Raw genomic sequence first — 23,238 nt, forward strand, 5'->3', positions numbered from 1 at the left:
TATGCAAATGCCACAAAAAGTTGATGAAGCACTATACATGGTGCAGCTCAAAAGAGGACTCGCTAAGTTGACAATACTAATGGCGCGTAAGATGAAGCACAAGTGAAATCTTATACATGAACAGGAAATCTGAACCCACACATATACTAATGTACAGCCAATAAATACGTGAACTCTTCATATCACGAAGAACTTGGACAATGATTTCAGACACAACATATTTAATTATACTTATTTCAAGAACAATTGTTATATTGTGTAAACCAAAAAGCCCAAACTTAAAAAAAAAAAAAAAAAAGTTTGTAAAAGGAGATCGTTATTTAAAAAGAAAAGAAAATGACAAGATTTGATTCTTTTCGACTATTAGAAGAAAGGAGAGAGCGTATCGAATTGTTAGAATTGATTTCTGTTGCCTGCTGGAAGGTCAAAAAGCTCTCAAATAATAAGGACGTGAATCATAATATCTTGCACATTTATGTAATAAATTATACATTTTTGTGTATAAAAATAGGTTACATTCTTGATCATTTTTTGCATTCGAATAAAATAGGTGTTTTTCTCGACTGACACAGTAATGGACACACCATAAAAGATGAACATTAATTTAAACACTGACTATTAGTTGCCTGATCCCATGGGGAGATGGTCAGGGATCAATTCTTCACCCCCACATTTGACGCAAAGGGAGACTTAGGTGGGTATACATCAGAACAATAGCCATTAGGGACGATGACCAAGACGATTTTCCTTCGTTCCAAACCATCAACTGGCCGTATGCATCAGGCGATTTAATGAACGAAGGAACAATAGGTCTATATTCACAGAGCCTCATACGATATCGCCCGGTTGGCCGTGAAGTACAGCCAACCAGACTATATAGCATGCGACTTATGGGTATGCACGGTTTGAGGTTACAGTTTGGCAAAAAGTGCCAATATCGGCCTGATGTCTACCTACCCAAACCTGGTTCATATTGCCTTATCAGTGGATGAAACTTGTGTATTCTGAGCTGCTATCCCATGTAACAGGAGGTAAAACTGACAAACATATGGACAAATGGCTTCAAGCAGAAGAAAAATGCCCCAGATTACATTCCAGTGTTGCATGTGCTTATCTGAGTGGGCAGGTTTCACATTTTGTAATGATGTAAATAACTGACAAGATGTCGGTTACACCATAGAGCTAGATAATGCTGGTAGAGTTTAAGGCGTCGAGCAATAAGCCCTGAGTTCAAATACAATCTTCAGCTTCCAGCTCAACAAGAGCTGCAATACCTGGAGTGCCAGACAGGTGGCAGCACCTTGTTACAGTAACTACTGGCAGTGCGCAGATTGCACGGGAGATGCATAATGCCTTGCTAACATAAGAGAACGGCACAAGTATTAAACAATACATATTGTTCACCATTTTAACATTAGTTGTGCGTGATTTAGAGAAAGATTAGCAGCCACCACACAAAATGCACGAGACTGACCGCACACATTTTTTTTAAGTCCCAAAAAGGACCGCAGTATTTCTGAAAGTCCAAGAGATGAAAATGTCACTGGCTGGAAGGAGAGCGAGAAATAATATCCACGGCACAACTTCATGGTATTTTACAGACTCAAATTGCACAAAACCCAGAATGTCAGCATTAAGGCAAAATACCTTCTACCCAAAGTAAAGCTGAGAGGATCCCAGAGTCAAGAGAACACATTAGTCTCTCTTTTTGTCAGCGGGCAAAAGAATAAATAGACATTTTTCCAACGTTCGATAGAGAGCCCGTCTCGTCAGCGTACTGTCATGTCAGCCAATTCTCTTTAGTCCTCAAGTCAGCATCTGCCAAACTATGAGATGGCTTCTTTCCGACCTCCTGTACCTGGGAGCTGTCAGCAGAAGATCTCCATAGCCCTCATCCGTGTCACCGGTTTCATCACCTAGAATCATCAATGAGAAAGCTATACATTAAAAAAAGTACCGTACAGTATGTAACCTGTATAGCATTGTTGCCACAAAGCACTGTGGTCTTGGATTCAATATTAAATATGAATGGGGGGAGACTTAGCAAAATGTGGAGATAAAGAACCAACCAATCAGCTAACTGACCTTTTAAACGCAATGGGTGAGATTTAATAGGATGAGATATTCAGAAAGTGAGAGATTTAGGAAGAAATCTCCAGTTTTTTTTAAAGCGGCAATCATATACACTGCAAAATCAAACTGGTTTTGCAGTGTAAATGATTGCCGCTTTAAAAAAAACCTGGAGATTTCTTCCCAAATCTCTCACTTTCTGAATATCTCATCCTATTAAATCTCACCCATTGTTTCAAAATGGCAGTGAGGAACTGATTGGCACTTTCTCTCGATCCACTTGATCTGTCTCCAAACTTTGATAAGTCGACCCCCCCCCCCCCCTTAGCCCCTGGTTCCATCACAATACTTGATTGGAAAAGTAGATTATATAGTACTTCAATAACCATTATTGTTGAAATATTTTATTGTATTTTGTGAACGAGAAACACTTTAGCATGGTAATACATTTGGATAATACAGTAGCTTGGTGAGATATAATATAATGTCAATTATATGTCATATGTAATGTAACAGGAACATAAAAAAATGCATACCGATCCGGAAGTTAATGTATCCTTCTCCGCCACTCATCAGTAACATACTGGAGTTGCCTGTATTTTCACTGCCCTCTACTGGCAATGATGGGTTGATACAACCTGGAATGTTAAAAACATTTTTTTCTAAATATAATTAATTTAGCAGGAAGGAATCTCTTGTACAAATAATTCCCAGAGTAACCATATATGGGTCCCACCTCCCAAGTCTATCTGGCTGCACATTCTATATATGTCGCCAGAGCCATAGCCGTAACTTTAGCCGTAGCGTAACGTGGGCCTGATAGGAACATTTTGAAGGGGCCCCTGGTCCCCCGTGTAGAGAGAGAGACACCTATCCACAGTAGTTCTCAATGTTATGCTCTACTGTGCATCTTTATAAGGCAAGACCAAAAAGAGCTTCTGGATATCAAACATCTGTTAAGGGCTTTGTTAGGCTGTATGAGGGAGCTAGGCTGGGGGAGATTAGGCTTTTGGTAGTGGGGGGTGGGAGGGAAAGCTGTGGCGATGCCAATGTGTCTACCATGGATAATCCGGCACAGTACCAAGAACCAAGGGTGCCGGAAAATCGGTGGATTTTCCACTTGCACCTTGACAAAGGGGTGATTAATACCCCGAAACGTTGGTCCTTTCTTTTGCCACAATACACTTTTGAAAAATCCCATTTGAGTGCCGCCTCTTCCATTACTCTACCTACCTGTCCTGGAAGGCACCGGGGTATTCGGACCCAGCTGCGGGAGTGCCAGGCCTTCTCCATTATCTATCTATCTATCTATCTATCTATATATATATATACACATACATATACACACACACACACATATATATGAGTGCTAAAGTACAGACCACAATGTGCTGCACTGTTGAGAGCTTTTGGGATTTTTGTAAAAGCCACATAAGGGTTCCCGGGGTGTGGATGTAAGAAAGAAGGTAGGCTCCATCCACGAAGCCCATTCTAGGGCTTTAGACATTCAGCCTGAAAGCAGACTTACTAGTAATTAGTGCCTGCACCAGTAGGTGACTCATATAAGCTTAGTCAGTGATTGGCTCAGGGACTCACTACCTGATGAAACACGATTGGAGCGTGGTTTAACTGGTTGTTATGTGTTTGGAGATGCCAAGGACGCAAGGAGAGAGCACCCCTACCCCGCTGTAAAGGCAATTGCGGTCATGTCTGAATCGTGACCTCAGTCAGTATCCACATACTGTGCAATTAATCTACGTTCTTTTCTCCTTTCTATGTTCTTGTTATCACTAACTCATATCTTTCTATGTGACCATTTACTCACACACAAAAAAAAACAGAAATAAAAAAACAGAAATAGAAAATAAAACTGGCCACTACTTGGAAATGTCACACAGAGACACAACGATCAAGTGTCTCTGCTTATGACTATCACACAAGTACAGTAAATGAGAATAAGGATGACAGTCTGGGGAGACTGGTCACCTTCCATATTTTAGGCTCAGTGCTCCAAATTAGCAGACAAAAAAGATTCAAAAATAAAAAACGATTCTTATTTTTGATAACAGATCTCTATGGGGGTATCCAAAAAGGGACGCAAAATGATTGGGAGCGAAAAATGTCAGTTTTTTTTGTGATTTTTTTTTTGTCAATATTTATTTTCGGGGGATCCTATAAGGAATCCTGAAAAAAGAAATCTCCCAAATGCACAGTGAGGTTCAGTGAAACCAGTGTGTCTTCACGGCAGCAGCCCCACATATGAAACACAATCCCTTACCATCTTCAGCTCACGTCGGTTTATCGGGGCTAATTTGATAGCCCTCGGGGATCAATAAAATTTGTTTACAAATTTTTTGGGTGCTTACCTGGAACACATGCAAAAAACTTGACAGCATCTCTGTGACCATGGAATGAGACTTGTGCATTTTCCATAGAACAGTAGGGACCCCTTTGGGGACCGAGATCCTGAGAACATTTCTCACTGTCACTTATACGTCCAGCCTGCGAATCCATTTCTGTAAGAAGATCAAAAGTCAGCCTCATGGTATAGTAGCAAGACCGAAACCCAAACAGAAAACAAAATCTGATCCTACAGACAGGGCCTGATTAAAGGTTCCAGGTGCCCTAGGTGAATAGACTCCCATTGTATTGCTGCAAAACACACGTGTATGGGCGCTCAGTAACTCGCCAGTCATACTGCCCACGTGCATGTAACGAAGGTTATTCAACTGGCATGTAGGATCTAATGCTGAGAGTCTTTTTTCACTCAAAGGCCCTTATTCAGATCTGATCGCAGTACAAATTTGTTCTAAAAAATGGGCAAAACCATGTGCACTGCAGGTGGGGCAGATGTAACATGTGCAGAGAGAGTTACATTTGGGTGAGGTGTGTTGAAACTGAAATCTAAATTGCAGTGTAAAAATAATGTAGCCAGTATTTACTCTGCACAGAAACATAATAACTCACACAAATCTAACTCTCTCTGCACATGTTACATCTGCCCCACCTGCAGTGCACATGGTTTTGCCCATTTTGAGAACAAATTTGTACTGCAATCAGATCTGAATAAGGGCAAAAATGTGGTTTTATTTGCACAAATAAAGCTGGAAGCAACAAAACTGCTTTGCTAGACTAGATAGATCAGTTCCATGTGTGACACTAGCACATCTGTCACGACTGAGCCTGAATTGGAATCTGAAATGCTATGACTTTTTCTCACGGCACTTCCAATGCTGAGACTTGGTTTATGTATTCAAACCTAATTCATATGTGGGTAAAGCTGCAGCCCAGCATCTCTAGTGTACTGCGATTGGCCTTTTGCTGGGTCGTCTAAGTGAATAAGATGCAAATTTTAAAGAAAAAAAAGATACTACACCTCTCCGAGCGACAGAATACGCAGAATGGCGTATTTAGGCTAGATCATGCATGCATGTCCAAACTATGGCCCTCCAGCTGTTGTGAAACTACAGATCTCAGCATACCTTGCCATAGTTTTAGCATCCCCTAATAGCAAAACTGTGGCAAGGCATGATGGGACTTGTAGTTTCACAACAGCTGGAGGGTCATAGTTTGGCCATACCTGGGCTAGATGTATGATGACATATCTGTGCAAACATCACCGAGCGGCTTAATACGCAGAATAGCTTATTAGGCTAGGTGTATGATGACACATCTGTGCACACATCTCCGAGCGGCTTAATACGCAGAATAGCTTATTAGGCTAGGTTATGAGGACACATCTGTACACACATAGTTTACAGAATACATAAATATGTAAAAGTATGTTAAGTAAAGAAAAAACATTAAAGAAATACATTAATGGCATCCTGGGGATTTTTGCAATTAATTATTTATTCAGATAGAATAGGTAAGGGACTATAGTGAAATACAGTTGCGGCTGAAAGATCTATAGTGCCTAGATAGGCAGTCAATAGGCCGACCCCAAATCATCAACATGAAAAAGGCCAACAGCGAGAAGGTCGACATGAGTTTATCCCAATTTTTTTTTCTTAATTTTTTTGGCGACTTTTTCATATTTTGCTGTTCTCAGTTGTAGTCCACAGGAATGGTAGTGCCTTTTACACTAATTGGGGGTTCATGTTGACATGAATCGACATGGACATTAAAAAAAGGTTTTAAATCTTATGTTGACCTTTTTAGGGGTCTACCTTTCTCACATCTTTTGACTCTGTCAACATTTAATGTCAATGTTGACCTATTGACTGTCTTTCTAGACACTGTCTATATACTAATCCACACCCACGAAATACAGCTACTCGATGTCATGCCGCGGGATATTGGCAGCACTGGGTGTCAGCGGCCCTGACTCTAGGCCTATAAAAAGTTACCATGACATGTAGCTTATACGGATCTTCAACACAATAGGTTAATTAGAACTTTATTATCAACAGCATCATTCACCCAAATGAATACTTCTTACCCTTGGAGAATGGAATGGCCACAGTGACTCCGTTGGTAGTTCCCACCCACAGGAAGCCACAGAACGCCGACAGCGCAGACACTTGTGCCATAGACATGCCAAAGACGTTGGAGCCTGTAAAGAGTTTTGCATGCTTTATTTTTAGTTTTTTTATACTAATTATTTGATTCACTCTTTACATACATTACTACCAGTATTCCAATTTGCCATTGTGGTTCTTATTCGTCTGCTAATCCAGTACAAGACTAATCAAAACTCCTGTAAAACGTTTACTTTATATGTGTAGCATAGCAGCGTTCTGGAGTGGGGGCGGGGCTGTATGGAGTCACACCCACCACTGTTGCCCCGGGACCTCCGTCTCCAGGAATTTACCTCATGAATTCAAACTCCTATTTTCCAATAGACCAGGAGCAGGTCACTCAACTCTTAGTGGAGAATTTGCCCATGGCAGCCAATCAGCTTTGAAGTAACATTGTATAAAATTATACATACCAGCTGATTGGTTGCCATATGCAAATTCTCCACTGGCTCACTTCCCCACTCTTTTCAGTGCTTCATGAATAGATCGGTTTGTTTGACTGAAAATAACCAATTTAGTTTTTTTGTGTCCATATGACAAATACGACACAGTATGCCGGTGCTACATAAAAGTTAACAATAAAAAGTACTAACAATCACGGGCATCATGGACGGTGTAGTGGTTAGCATTACTGCCTTACAGCGCTGAGGTCATGGTTTCAATTCCTACCATGGCCCTAACTGTGCGGAGTTTGTATATTCTCCCCGTGCTTGCGTGGGTTTCCTCCTGGTTTCCTCCCACAATCCAAAACTATACTAGTAGGTCAATTGGCTCCCAACAACAATTAACCATAGAATGTCTGCGTGTATGTGTACATGTGATAGGGAAAATAGATTATAAGCTCCATTGGGGCAGGGACTGGTGAATGTTTTAAAACATTTTAAAAGATCCACGGAGGGAGTTAATTATTTCACTTGTTGAATCTTTGTGGAGACCTGGACTGTTGGAGGACCAGGGTTGGGAACCACTGAGCTAGATTAAAGGGAAGTTTCGAAATGATTGAGTCACTTGCTGCGAAGATGTAGCAAAATACAAGTTTGTGATTGCTTCAGTCTAGGTTAGCACCCCTCTACCACCTCAACCTAAATGTTCCTAAATAATTCACATTATTGAATCAGGCATAATCCATACAGTGTAAGTGAGGGCTGGCCCATATCTTTGGCCAAATATATGCTAACAATCTCTTATTTGCTAGTTAAATGTAATGATGTTTCGCCTTTTTTAATTTATTGTATTTTTTTTTTTTAATCGATTAACCGATTAAAACCGAGTGGATGGCCTGATAAAAGACCCAATTTGCAGTGAAACACACACACGTTCAGTGAAACCTGTGAGTTTTCACCTCAAGCAGACCAGTGATCACTGCAAACTGAGCTAGTTGAACCAAATCACCCAGAAGCCGCGGCATGCGCCAGCTTCCCAAGGGTTATTCGGTAGCTCCGGTCAAGCCTATTACCCGTGATCGGCAATCGTGACATAAAAGGATATCCCCCTCAGCGAGCAGTAAGGATTGCACAGTGAGACTGCTCCTCCCCCCCCCCCCCCTTACCCCACCCCGTTTTTGCAAAGATGTCACAAATTGTGACATCACTTCATACAGTATATGGTTCCCCCATTAGAACAAAGCCCTGCAACCTGCACAGACCGGGTGCTAGGAAATGATGTTGTACACAAATAAAAAAAAGAAGACATGGAGAGCAAAACTCTTTGTGATGTCAGTACTCCCCTCTTTGTGCCTAGGATTTAAGCATTTTAAAATAATTGCATTTTGTTCTGTTCTTTTATTTTAGAATAGTTATAATTACAGGTAGAGTATCCCTTAACCGTAGATCCCTTATCCGAAATATTCCTAAAACCGTAGGGTTTTCAGAATATATATTTTTTTTCCCCGCCACACCTTGTCCCACGGTGTCCACGGCAGCCATCCAAATCATCTTCAGTGGAATAACCGGTCCCAAGGATGCATTGCGTGGGTGTGTCGATGACGTCACCGGCGCACCAGCACAATGCATCCTTGGGACCGTGGATGCTGTTGAAGACGGTTGCCATGGTTGGTCGCCATGGACCAGGTAACTATGTAAAAAGATATATATTCTGAAATCCGGAATAATCCCTTATTAAAAATGTTCGTGGTCCCGAGCATTTCGGATAAGGGATACTCAACCTCTATATCCAAAATGATAAATGAGGGCTAAAAGTTTATGTCCACTTTTATTATTATTATTATTTTTTTTATTGCTATTTATGTAATAGACTCGAAGGGGTATATTTACTAATGTGCGGCTTTTAGAAGTGGAGATGTTACCTATAAGCATACAATTACATGTAACATTCCATATACTTACAGTAACACCTTCTATACGCTATAGCTAAAACGTTATTGGGTTTATATAAGAAACCGCTCCACTTCTAAAAACCCACATTTTAGTACACAGACTCCAAAATGTAATCTTGTAGGTTACACCCTCTGTATTATAAAGCATCTAATACAATTATTGGTTTACATTGGATTGAATTTATTTGTCCCCTGAAAATTGAATACGAATCAATGAATGGAAAAGTTTGACAACTGTAAAGATTTTTTCACCATTGCTTGAGAACATAAGATGTAAATGATTGGAGAGAATTAAAATACTGACCAATCAGCTTCTAACTGCCATGCTACAGGCTGTGTTTAAAAATGACAGTTGTCAACTGCTTATCCGGTACTTTGTCTCGCCCCAAGCTCTGCTACATCCTCCCAAAGTCTCTTTGTCAGTGGTAGCACTCACCCAGCATTCTCTGTAAGAAAGGCTCCAGCGCCAGTTCCTGTAAAGGTTGCCCTGTCTGTGCATGGAAAAGGCGAAGTATGGAATCCAGGCGAACAGACACCCATACGCCATCTCCGGCGGCAACGATATGCCGGACCTGGCTCTCAGCGCGATGTGTGGCTTCAAACCATTTCTGCAGAAGAACAAACATTTTAGACTTGGGTTGAAACATGGATCTACATGTAATGCATGCTGGGTTGGTTGACCAGTTTACATTGGTTTTAGTCAATGTCCCCTCGTCTCCACTAAAGCAATGTGTTAATGGCTCCTCCCATAAAGAAACTCACTTCACTGGATTAGAACTAAGCACTGACACTGGGTTGGACAGAAGAATGGTTTGAAACACTTGAGCTGTTAATGTGACGGGTTGTTAGTTAAGTGTTGTGGATAATTAGATTCAATATTCACTATGCACTTTGGGCCTAATTCAGATCTTCTCGTTCGACCAGAGGCACATAGTTTGAATGTACAGGGTGTGTCCTGAGTTGTTGGAAGCACTACGGCTGCAAACATGAAGATATTCACAGTTTGCAGCTATTTGTGGGTTCTGTTTCTTAAATGGAGTGCCACGGCCAGGATTTTCATCAGAACACAAAGATTTCCTGTTCTCCTGGTACAAGCTGTGACAATCCATTTACGGGACCCCATGGGTCAGGCAGCCAAGTGATTAGTCAGATCCGTGCAATGCATTTATGTGTAAAATATATGGCACTCCCTGATTGGCTGCTGGGTCCTCTAAGTGACAGAAGTCCCCCGAGGCCCGGCAGTTGGGGGGAGGCCTTTCAGTTTGCATGAACCCGGATTTTTTTTTTTTTAACCATGGATGCTTACAGGGACTGAAGAGGACGATCTACATTGGATTTAGGCGAGTATATATTATATATATATATATATATATATATATATATATTTACAATGGGTTGGATAGAGGTAAGCGACAATAAATACCTGTATATTGCACGAAAAGCTTTTTATAATAAAAAAGTTTTATTTAACATATAGAAAAGTGCACAATAGCACTAAAAAATGGAGCACAGACAAAAGTACAATTAATATAGAAAAAACACCAAAGTAAAAAAATGCGAATTATTTTAAAAAAGGCCTACATATGATGTCGCTAAAAATGGGGAGGTAAAAATATTTTAGGAGGTTTAAAAGTAAAGGACTTATCTTAGTAGAGGAGTCAGCAGGCAGTACCCAACGCGTTTCGTCTAGGAGACTTCTTCAAGGGGTGAGGGAGAGATGTGTCTAGGGCTCTATTTATACCCAGTATGCCTAATGCACCTGGTTATGAGGTCACATCCTGTGGGATGTGTCCTCCGTTTTTACCTACAAGGTTTTATACATATTTTTCCTCTATAGGTAGGATGGTTAAGGGGCTTAATGTTAGCTGACTTCTATTGCTAAAGAAACGCAGGAAAAACACCATTAAGAGATGAGAAAACAATACATTTATAAGCAGGGGATGCGCGTCCCCACTTCCGGTTTGCGGACGTCACTTCCGCCCCGCTTCCTGTATACGTGTAGTTCAGTTTAGATAGGACGACTTCCGCCCTTCCTAGGCGGAAGTATCGCGCTGCCACACTTCCTAGGAAGGGCGGAAGTCGTCCTATCTAAACTGAACTACACGTATACAGGAAGCGGGGCGGAAGTGACGTCCGCAAACCGGAAGTGGGGACGCGCATCCCCTGCTTATAAATGTATTGTTTTCTCATCTCTTAATGGTGTTTTTCCTGCGTTTCTTTAGCAATAGAAGTCAGCTAACATTAAGCCCCTTAACCATCCTACCTATAGAGGAAAAATATGTATAAAACCTTGTAGGTAAAAACGGAGGACACATCCCACAGGATGTGACCTCATAACCAGGTGCATTAGGCATACTGGGTATAAATAGAGCCCTAGACACATCTCTCCCTCACCCCTTGAAGAAGTCTCCTAGACGAAACGCGTTGGATACTGCCTGCTGACTCCTCTACTAAGATAAGTCCTTTACTTTTAAACCTCCTAAAATATTTTTACCTCCCCATTTTTAGCGACATCATATGTAGGCCTTTTTTAAAATAATTCGCATTTTTTTACTTTGGTGTTTTTTCTATATTAATTGTACTTTTGTCTGTGCTCCATTTTTTAGTGCTATTGTGCACTTTTCTATATGTTAAATAAAACTTTTTTATTATAAAAAGCTTTTCGTGCAATATACAGGTATTTATTGTCGCTTACCTCTATCCAACCCATTGTAATTGTTTTCTGTGACACCCCTCACCAAGGTGCCCATTTTTAGAGGCTAGCTGACATCCCTTTTCTATAAAAGGGTACCAGTATACATTAATTTCTTACCAGATTATCTGTACAGTCTAAAGTACACAAGTGGCGCCATACATCCTTTCTTTCCCTATATATATATATATATATATATATATATATATATTTTTTTTTTTTTTTTTTTCACAGGTGCCTAAGGTTTCTACTAGACCAGATAGGTAAGTAGGTGTGTCTAATTGTGTATGTATGTTTATTAACCACTTCACTAGTAGGTTTCCCTGGAACAGGACAAATCGACCAGGTCAGAAATACTCACCCCTAAATTTGCCATTCATGAACTTTTGAGTAAAGTCACAAAACTGTTTCATAAAGTAACAGTAGATTTGCCTGCAGCCGGCAGCTTACTGATATACAAATATTAAATTACTTTGATTTTGGCAAAACGTGGATCAAAGACGTAGATCCTATTCCTGTAGCCACACCATACTTCTCCGTGGACATACACAGCACAGCGAATGGATTGCTGGGGCCTCCCCAAGTCTACAACTTTTGGATTGTCTAGATCCCAGTTCCTAGCTGATCAAATAAAAATGTAATTAATAATGAACAGCAGAAAACACTGCACACATTCATTCCACACATTCATAGGTTTAACTTACCAGCATTTCTACTAAATATTGCAAGTGTCCCATCGCCCATAGCAGCTACCACCCGGTCACCAGCAGGTCTGTGATTTACATGAAAGAATAAATCTCAATGAGAGAGAGAGTATTGTCTCAAAGACAATGGTTGACCAGCTGTTTCCTCCTACTGCCCCGTTGCGGAATTACAACTTACATAATACTATGAATGGCATCTTTAAGTTGAACTTTCTGTAGGCAATTCTTCCACTCAGACACAGCAGAATGGACGAATATACTAAATAAAGAAAAGGGAAAAAAAGAACACATTTATTGTTTAACAAATGCAAAAGGGTAATATTTAAATTACAACTTGCAAATGAATTAATAAAAGTACTAAATGTATTCTGTATACAGCTAAAATTAAATGTTGGCACCCCCTACAGGCAGAGAGAGACATTGCACATGCGGCATTCACAATTACTGTTCCATAACAAAAGCCAAGTCGTATTTTGCATTTGCTGCAAAAGTCATAACATAAGGCTCACTAAAGTTGTTTCATACTGTACAAAAGTGTCAGTCAAAAAATTCACAAAGATAACTGTAAAAGTGATTAAACCCTGTTATAACATGACATTATTACTATTACAGTTTCATTGGCTGTGCAACACTGTGAAAGCTGACAGCACAATCGCTGCTTCCGAAATATTTTCTGTTTTAATAATCTCTTTAAACTTTTACAAATACATTTTTCTGTCTTATTTGAGTCTCTTTGATATAAGCCAACAAGTATCTAGGGATTAGTTTTAGAGCTTGTTAACAGTCATCTACAATTAATGCTGTTTTAAGAGGCAAAAGGCATTAAAAAATTACTTTCTACAATATGCATTAAAGTGTGCTGATTGTTCTGGCAAAAATTGCAACCTATCATAAATATATAAAATGTTACCAGCGGTGGATTTCACCTTTGTGCTGCAGGATTGCCACCACCACCCCTAAAATCCACTGCATGAGCTCATGGTAGCGAGCCAGATGCAGTCTGTGAGAATGCGCTGCCTCAATGTGACTGGCAGTCCCATTGGGAGGTGTTTCCTGGGCTACAATTAGCCACTCCCTGCCTTCCCACGCAGCCCTAGCCAGTTTCTATGGACTGCGGCTGATGCAGTCCATAGAAGTTGTGGGTTTGAGCATGTATGGGACTGTCTCCACTACTGCGAATGCGCCGTGGTCCCAGCACCTGTCCGTTACATTGCGTAGATGCTGGAACCCGGCTAGCGGTGTGGACCTTGAGGCGGGGTGAGGCAGCAAGGACCAGCGGCAACTATCTGGGAGGCAGAATTGCTAAATAAATGTCAAAAACATCACTAAAAAGTATCCATAGAGTTCTGTGGTATTTAACTCCCCCTACTCTAGTTACCAAGGAGGACAGAACAAAGTCTTCTAGAATAGAGAACAAAATCCATAAAAAATATTTTAGGAGAAATTGTTTAATAGCTGCGAAATAACGAAAGGTTGGATTTCTTTGATTGCAATAGATTTGTTTATTGGTGTTACTGTACCTCCCTTCTTGTGTCCCCAACCAGACGGTGGCTCCTCTACTAATGGTCTCATGGTTGTCTTCTTCGGAACCCTCCTGCTCCTCCACAAAATCCAGTCTGTAGGCTGCAGAGAGACTGTATGATCACAAGCCCACACTACAGGCAGCTTATGTGACACAACTGTATTACCAATAACACTGGCCTCTTTAACACAACAATAAAATAAGACAAAGACACAACAAGGACAGATCAATCAGTGGTAGCTTTTCCTGTACATCTCCATGGGGTGTGAGGTAAGAGGGCGATGTACCAGTGGTGTGCACGATGTGCCTTCAGGGAAGAATATAATGTAGACATATAAGGGTAGAAACATGAGCACAGATTTAACGCTTGCGTAAGGGATCCTGTAAGTATGAGTAATGAAACACCTCACAGTCGGTTGATAAACTACAATATACAGGCTTACAACAGCCACACGTAATCTCAGTCTACTGCAGGCCTGGCCAACTTGTTGTTAAACTACTTATCCCAGCATGCCTTGCCACAGTTTTGCTATTAGGGAATGCTAAAACTGTGGCAAGGCATGCTGGGATGTGTAGTTTCACAACAGCTGGAGAGCCATAGGTTGGCCAAGAGCCTGGTCTACTGAAAATGTTTGAGATTAGAGTATGTGCTCAAAGATCTACTGGACCACTTCTGCTTTCCTCATGTTCTGTATTAGATTCCCCCTCAAGGCGTTTCTTAGCTTAAATACAGATGTGTCCTCATATATCATTGCTGCAGTTACACCAAACATCCCCTCTCGGCCCTCCAGGTCCCGTGAGTTCCTGCTGATGTCAGGATCTTTTTTTTAAATTAATGCATCTTAGTCACAATTCAGTGCATCAAGGATGCACAAGGAGACTCTGCTGATTAATGTGATATAGGACACTGGTATATCTGTGTGCGACTGAGTCTCTGAATCTGTATACAGCCGCAACTTTTCAATACAAGTTCTGTTCTGCTCCGTATACAGACTCAGTCACGGGGTACTCAGTCACGGTGTACGGTCTCTAGGTCTACACGCATTAGGTCGATCACTATAGGAAAGCAGTCACTAGGTCAACATATGAAATAGGTCGACATGAAAAAAGGTCAACATGATTTTTTCATACTTTACTATCAAAGTGGGAGTAGACAGAGAATATAATAGTGTGCCGAGCGTAGCGTGACACCGTGCCAGAAGCATGGCAAGTGAATCGATCCATGCGAGGGGACGCAGTACATGTAGACAGACACCCCCCCAAAAAATGTAAACTCATGTCGACTTTTTTTCATGTTGACCTGTAGAGGTCTACCTAATGACTGTTGACCTCAGATATGTCGACCCTATGACCCATACCCCTCAGTCACACACAATATACAAGTGTCATATCAAATTCTTCAGCACAGTCTCCTCTTGTGGGAACCAAGACACCTTTTTTTTGGCAGAAGACAAAATTCGCAGCTGGCAGAGCTGCACAGGACCTGTCGGATCACTCGTGCCAGGCACCTCAGGCTGCACGGCGTATTACAGCTAGATGTAGGAGGACGCATCTGTATTCTCCGTGACCAATGTACATTTTAGGTAAAATTCCCTTTAAGCACAGGGATCATCCTACCCGGCACGCAGGTCACACACAGGACTTGTGCATTGGGAATCACAAACTGATCCATCACGTGGTTCGAAGAGCTCGCATCTAGGACCATGATCTCGCTGACAGAGTGGGTGCCGGAGCAGATCCAAACTAAACTGGGGACGGTCGCACCCTGCAACATAGAGGAACAGGAAAATAGTGTAAATAAGACCGGGGCCTTTAATAAGAACCCTGTGTATTGTAGGCTGTCACCACAGTGACTGATGGAAGGGCACGGGCACATTAGTGCAGTTATAGTAATACAGAGATTACAACATTGAAAGGCTATGTTAGAAATAAAACCTAAGGTGATCCAGAAGAGGAAGCTGGACGACATCAGGGCGTCCTGTCCTCACTTCCTCCCTGTGTATTACACACATTCATAGGATACAAGTCATTTACAAGCAACTAAAGTTATGCTGTGTACACACGCTGCGATTTGTAGTCAAAATCACATAGTACATACAGTAGTGCAAGTCACACCGTGCTTTGCACCATCCAATCCCAATGCGCGGCCCCAGGCATTGGAACCAAATGTAGAAATAGACTGTGCAGCACAGTCTATTTCTACAAACGCAACAAGGTCCGACGGACCTCCCTTGCTCCTGGCGGCGGGCCGGGCAATGAACAGGGGTCACATGCAATCTGTCACAGGTTAAAGGACAACTTGTGATGAATCGCATTTCCCCCTGCCTGACGGGTTATCGGCTGCTGCGAGAAATCACAGTACTGTATACCAAGCTTTACATTCTCCTCCCACACCTTTATAAGTGAAGGCTAATAGAATTGACCATGAATGCAGAATTCACTTAAGTAGATTATCACACCGTACACAACTAGGAGCGATAACGATCACGTAGAGGTTTCTTTAGACTTGTAAACATACAGTCCTAGTGAGGTTGCTTTTATCCTCCGCTATGTCAGCAGCTCACCGATTGTGATCAATTGATGCTAGATTTGGTGGTCTTGCTTTACAGAGCCACCGTGACCATTTATATTGTGATAATAAAACAGGCATTGTGACCAATAAATGCCAGTTACTTGCACCGTACCCCACTTTTGTCATCTTTATATCCTCAGTTACCACCGCCCCCACTGCTTACCATACCCACCAGGAGCAGAGAGCAGTACAACCAGAAATTGTTTACTATTGCTGTCAGGCCTGGCACCTGTCAGTAAACCCCCTCTATTGCTTTACAGAGAGGCTGCATCAGGTCTGGTTTGAGACTTCGGATTGTTTTCTGCTTCTTGTTACAGTAATGAAACAAGACTTGATATTAAACAAAAAATTATTATGACGCTAAAATTTCATTTAATGTAATAAAAGCACCTAGAACTGTCTGTGCTGGGACTTTGGAATCCTGGTGACAGCGACTTACTGATGGGTGTTATATATGAACTAGTTAAAAGCCTGCACTCTCTGAAGAAGCCGCTGATCGCTATTAGGCGGAGAAACACGTTAGGGATATTATCCTTTTGCTTTTCGGTACCATTATCCTTGTGGACAAGCAGTGCCTCCATTTATGCAGAACTTGAAAAGGCAAGACTGGAAGCACAAACCAGGCCGGGGAACGTGTATCCACATTGCTACCCAGCATGCTTCTCACATTACCAACAATCAATCTTTTCTTGCTTTGCATTGACGTACTAACATACTACTAACTACCAATCCATACAACTCAGTGAGGACTGTACTCCAAGTACTAACATACTACTAACTGCCAACCCATACAACTCAGTGAGGACTGTAATCTTTCTTGGTATAGAACCAAATACTAAACAGCTTATACAGAGACATTTCTTTCACTCTTTGACCTATAACTAAAGTACTAACAATAATATGGAACTGATTATTTTCCTAACCAAAGGCTGAACTCTATTGTATTTTTAATACGAGTTGTACGATTAATTTATCCATTTTCTATAATTTGTTGTATTGTTAATTTATATAATCTTTCTAAGTTAGAATTAAATTATTTATTTAACATGCAGTACAGTGCAATTCTGTCTACATTTATTGAATCTGATTATAGTGACATCTGGTGGAGAATTCTACATACTGTTTTGCCACAAAATATAATAGACTTAAAGGCAGGAAAGCAATGTAGCAAAGCAATGAGGAAGGCTAGTCAGATGCTTGGTTGCATAGGGAGAGGAATCCGTAGCAGAAAAAAAAGAAGTAATAATGTCACTTTATAGGTCATTGGTACGGCCTCATCTGGAATGTCCAGTTCTGGAGACCATACCTTCAGAAGGATATAAATACATTAGAGACTGTACAAAGAAGGGCAACTAAAATGGTGCATGGCCTACATCACAAAACATACCTGGATAGACTAAAAGATCTTAACACATGTATAGTTTGGAGCAGAGAAGGGAAAGGGGGGACATGATAGAAATCTTCAAATATATCAAGGGTTTTAACATAGTACAGGAGAGAAATTTTCCTTCGAAGGAAAAGAAGTAATAGAACACGAGGACATGCACTGAAACTGGAGGGAGGTAGGTTCAGGGGAAATGTTAGAAAAAATTACTTCACAGAACGGGTAGTGGATAAGTGGAATAGCCTCCCATCAGAGGTGTTAGAGGCTAAGACAGTAGAACAATTTAAATATGCTTGGGATAGGCATATGAATATCCTTACAAATAAATAAGGATCAAAAAGGGTTGAGATTACCTGAAGGATAAAAAAGGGGCAGACTAGATGGGGCAAATGGTTCTTATCTGCCGTCAAATTCTATGTTTCTATGTTTCTAGTATCTGGTTTATATCAAGAGATCTCCATTTTGGTGCAGTCTGTTTTTTCCCTTTCTTTAGAATGACAGCTTCTGCAATGTACTATCACTTTGAGCTGTGACAGATTTTAGCCCACAAACTTCACAGATCCCTTTCTTTATATAAAGCAAAGTTTACCAGCTCAGTGTCCCTGCAAAAATTGCTTTCCCTTTCTGTTATGACATCTTTTAGCACAGTAATTTGGTCCATCGTGTGGCCTCTAGTGGTCACTGTCAGTATGTTACCTCAGAGGTGAGGAGTAGTTAACCTTTTATATATACATAATTTCTTAACAGAGGGAAGATGTTAGACTTGTCTAATAAATAACACGTATTACTATCATTTGTAAAATACATTTTGTAAAAGAAATTTACATCTTTCTTGCTTTTGCTCGCGGAATCTGTTGTCGATGTTCCAGTCGCACACCAGAGCTACAGAGAGAAGACAAAAAGCTGAAACTAAGGCAAGAAAATTAAAACCTTATCCAAAACTGTTTAATTGGAAAAACAAAAGAAATTTGCAAGGACCATGCGCAATAAGAATTCGCCCTTGTTGAGATGACAGCATGAATGTGCACCATGTATGCAACAGTGTCACTGCAAGCAGTCCGCTAAGAATATGGTAGGCATTGAGATCATTGCTCTATGCCAGTGGTTCCCAACCTGGGGGTAGTAGTACCCCTGGGTGTACTCTGCAGATCAGTTGGGGGGTCTTGAAAATAATACTGGTAACAGCGAAAGACGTCTCCCATTGCCATGGGGACAAACCACGTTGTGTAATCGGCGTCTCCCCTGGCTTTTGCCCGACCAGCAATCTACTGGGAGCTTCCCGTGTTGCCCTCAGACATCAGCAATCATCAGCCCCACACTGCTATAGGTGGAGGAAGCAGCAACATTAATTCTACAGGCGTTAGCGGGAACCTCAGAACAGTACACAGCCAGTGGGCAGACACAGAGGGACCCGATTCCTGACCACACTCTACTCCCCTGCTACTACTTAATATAAGGACATATATACTGCCCACTTCCACTTCACTCGTAAGTACTGTGGATATTTCAAATTGAGAGGAGGGGGTTCTCATAAATGAAAAGCCTAATCAAGGGGTACAGGAGATAGAATAGGTTGGGAACCGCTGCCCTATACATCAGTTATTGAGTGCTATAATATACCGCTCCGGGTGCCCTGCACGAATGAATGGAGGAGGTGCCTTGGCATCATGATCAATGATCCTGATGAGTGCTCTATTTTCATTGGGCAGTGAATGACGGCCATGAGCTCTGAAAGTATATTTATTTTATTTGAAATACAACTGTAATCATGTATAAACTTAAAGCGGTGCACACTCTTCCACAAGAAGGAAAATGTGCATCTCATTTTAAGAATTCGCCCCTGGGTGATGGTAACGTGTTAAAGCTATTTTTAGCAGGATCTTCAGTATCAGATTACGGATAGAGTACAGTACTCATCTCCTGTCTTTGCCACGGTGCAGCATTAATAAAATGCAGGAGATGCCAGTGTCAGCCGATACAGGACAGGTGCCCCTCAACTAGAACAGAAATAGGAAGGGTGCCATTCTTAAGGGCAATCTTGTACGAACGCCGTTCGAGAAATTCTTAAAAACTTTGACATGTACTTTTGTCCGCTACATAAGACAACCTACCTAGAACAACTTTTTCTTGCTACCTTTTGAAATTAATTTTGATGTGTTTGGTAATAATAAACAGTGCAGTTATTTCATTAGAATAATGCAGCTTATATGATACACACAGATTGCATTTCTTTCCTTTATATTGCACAGGTTACTGTGGTAGTGGCGTCTAAAGGCCCATACACACTGGGTGATTTTGAGCTGAAAGACGCTCAAAACACCAAGTTTGATCGGCTTTCAGCTCAAAGCCGCCCTGTGTGTACGGCCCAGCGATGAGCGGTGATGCGCGCTCCCAAATCTTCCTTGGGAAAGCCGCTCATCTGCTGGTATTACCAGCAGATGAGCGGCTTTGTGGACAGCTTTGGTTCAGACGGTAATAAAATTCATAGTTTATTAACTCTAATTATATCAATAGAAAAATGATTAAAAAATAACTAAGAATAATGCATAAATCAATACATATTTTTATGTATTGATTTATGCATTGTTATTAGTTATTTTTTATTAATTTTTATATTTATATAATTAGAGTTAATAAACTTTTAATTTTATTACCGTCTGAACCAATCACTCAGCCAGCGCTGGCTTATTGCACTTTTCGTCTTTGATAATTAGGGGATTGACAACCCCATAGCCAGCTGCTGATAATAGCGTACCCCACACCCAACTCGCCATTTGTGGACAGCTTTGCATAGCACTGTGCTAAGCTAAGCCTCCCCCCCTTACCTGCTGACAGCGCCGGGCAGGGGGAAATCGGCTTAGTGTGTATGCACTGAGCGGCTTTCCACCCAGCGGTCATCGCTGTCCATACACGCTGGGCATAATCACCCAGTGTGTTTGGACCTTAAGAGCCCATTTAAAACCACTGCAGTACAAGTGTCAGTACATTCAAATGTAGCAGCAGAGATAACCCGCTATGGACCTCGCTTTGGGGCACATTTCTTATTGGACCACATATGCAATGCAATCTGGGCAGCATTTACCACCCAGGATCGCATTGCAATATGCGATCCTTTCGGTTGAATTTATCAACCTGCAGACGCAGGGACATGGGCTCTACTTCCTTGGGTGTCAGGGGTCTGCACATTTGCGGTTAATGCTGACCCCCAGACAACCCAGCTGACTGCACTGCCCCGCCAGCAGTTCGGTCTGTAGCCTGTAGGCTACAATGGGCTACCGCCCCAAGACCCACTGCACTGCTTCCCGATGTTGATAGATAGGGCAGCTTCACATCCCCCATAGTAACATATGGGGGATGCGGCCACGAGCAGTGCAGAGGGTTAGGGTGATGTTGGGCGAAAGTCGCATTTCAGATGGAGTCATTCTTCGAACACACAAAGACAGATGACTTGAGTGCACATCACCTTCTGTGGAACCAGGGTGTTCACTCTGGGCTCCAGTGGTGGTGCTCCAATTCTTTTATACCAGGGGTGGTGAAACCTGTCCTCGAGATCTACCTACAGTTCATGTTTTTCAGGCCACCTGTGGATCTATAGTAGGAATGAATGCAGCAGGTTTGAAAATGTGACAGTTAGTAATGACTACAGCTGTGCACCAGCTAGGTGATTTGGAAAACGTGGACTGTTGGCAGATATCGAGGACCGGTTTGGCCAACCCTGTTTTATACCATATTAGAATATTAATGATCACTGCATTATGCCACAAGTGTTATATTGTTAGTGAACATTTCCTCTACACCACTTACGTGATAAAAGGAGCTATTTTTCACGATACGAGTGTAGAAGTATGTTGACACATCTGAATATATAAAAAGTCACTAACCTTCGTGCATGGGTCTTTTTGATCCAACAGACGAAGCTGGACTAGAACCGGCAAACCTCTGGCCTCACTTCCTGCCTGCATTTCACCCTATGCCATAAGAAAAAAGTAATTTAGCCCGGCAAGTCGGGTGGCGATGGTTACAGAGTAACCCCAGGTGAGCTATATAAAGCTGCACATGTACCATGGAAACTGCAAGAATAAATATAAAAACTAGTCCAGCTATATTATTATAATTGGTGTAATTGTAGAACTTGTATATTTGTATACATTTAACTTTTGTACTGCAGTTTCCGGATTGAAGATGTAATGTGTAACCTCAGATGTCCTTTTGTATTTAGTAAAATCTCTCAGAAGACTTTTGTTAATGAGAAATACTTACAATTGCTGATTTTCAAGCATTCTTGACCTCTCATTTGCTATGTATTCTATCTTCCCACACATTCTCATCTCTATGTCATGTCTCTCTTCCTTTCTCTCTGTCCCCTGCACAACCTCTGCCTGTAACCTCTCCCCCCACCCCCCACTGTGGTACTAGGGTGAGCTGTGCAGGTGAGGAGAAGATCAGGCATCAGCTCTGTGGAGAGGAGTAATTGGGTACTGGGGGTCACATGCGCAAGGAGGAGGGACCAGATGTACAGCTAGGTGAAATTGGACATCATGGCTCAAAAGTGCAGGCAAGAGGGATCGAGCAATATGGGTCAGCTGTGCGGGGATCAGGGGTCAGCTGTGCAGGGAGGAGGGATTGGGCGTTGTGGGTCAGCTGTGCAAGGAGAAGGGGTCGGGAATCATGGGACAGCTGTGCAGGGATCAGGTATCATGGGACAGCTGTGCAGGGTGGAGGAATACGGCATCATGGGACAGCTGTGCAGGGAAGAGGGACCGGCCATTGGGGGTCAGCTATGGCAACAGGAGCGCACTAGCTCCCACTGCGCATGATGGAGGTGGGACAACATTTAGAATGATATTATTAGATTTACCAATATTTCCCCTCCAAACAGGGATATGAAGAAAGTATCAAACCCAGTTGATTCTTACAGACAGTGATGGTTATGCAGATAGAGACATGGGCCCGAACACGTCGAATGCTGAAGTATCCAAACTAGAGTACAAGAAGGACATTTTTCATTGGCTGTTCTTGTCAACACAGGAGCCACACTGTTCACGACAACTGAAATGACTTATTATACTGCCTCTTATGCTGACCACTCACGTAACTACCCAGTAATACAGTACATAAAGAAAAGACGGTGAGGGTGGAAGCGGATCTCATACATACAGACAGACACAATAAATACAGAAGTAAAGCAGATAAAAGGGTAGGGCGGGCCCAAGGTGTAATGAGGGCCCAAAGGGAGGGAAGGGCAGGGATCAAAGAGTGGAGAGGGCAGGGCCCAAAAAGTGGAGAGGGCAGGGCCCCCCTTGTAAGAACTCACCATATAGTAGCAAAGAGGTCAGAGCAGAAACCAGAGTAGTGAATCTGGAACAAAAGTGGAGACTGACTAGAGCTAGACCTATCAGGTGAGGTATGAGATATGGGACAGGCAGGCTGTTGAGGGCT

At 41.8% G+C, this 23,238-nt stretch overlaps 1 protein-coding gene across 1 annotated transcript in view; it reads right to left on the bottom strand.

The window, feature by feature from the left end:
* Positions 1–204: 204 nt before the first annotated feature.
* The window catches only part of LOC146042469 (C-Jun-amino-terminal kinase-interacting protein 3-like), a 113,491-nt gene continuing 90,457 nt past the window's right edge, over positions 205–23,238 (bottom strand). Inside the window, exons 16-27 of the mRNA XM_083162461.1 lie at positions 21,681–21,767; positions 18,625–18,681; positions 15,461–15,608; positions 13,842–13,944; positions 12,500–12,580; positions 12,322–12,389; positions 12,090–12,238; positions 9,362–9,533; positions 6,512–6,625; positions 4,437–4,586; positions 2,607–2,708; positions 205–1,916 (exon numbers count right to left, since the gene is read on the bottom strand). Coding sequence (XP_083018587.1) covers positions 1,807–1,916; positions 2,607–2,708; positions 4,437–4,586; positions 6,512–6,625; positions 9,362–9,533; positions 12,090–12,238; positions 12,322–12,389; positions 12,500–12,580; positions 13,842–13,944; positions 15,461–15,608; positions 18,625–18,681; positions 21,681–21,767 — 1,341 coding nt within the window. The 3' untranslated portion in view covers positions 205–1,806. The remainder of the gene's footprint in view (positions 1,917–2,606; positions 2,709–4,436; positions 4,587–6,511; positions 6,626–9,361; positions 9,534–12,089; positions 12,239–12,321; positions 12,390–12,499; positions 12,581–13,841; positions 13,945–15,460; positions 15,609–18,624; positions 18,682–21,680; positions 21,768–23,238) is intronic.

Source organism: Crinia signifera, chromosome 19 (genome assembly GCF_055691185.1).
Source record: "Crinia signifera chromosome 19, ASM5569118v1, whole genome shotgun sequence".
NCBI classification, from domain to species: domain Eukaryota; kingdom Metazoa; phylum Chordata; class Amphibia; order Anura; family Myobatrachidae; genus Crinia; species Crinia signifera.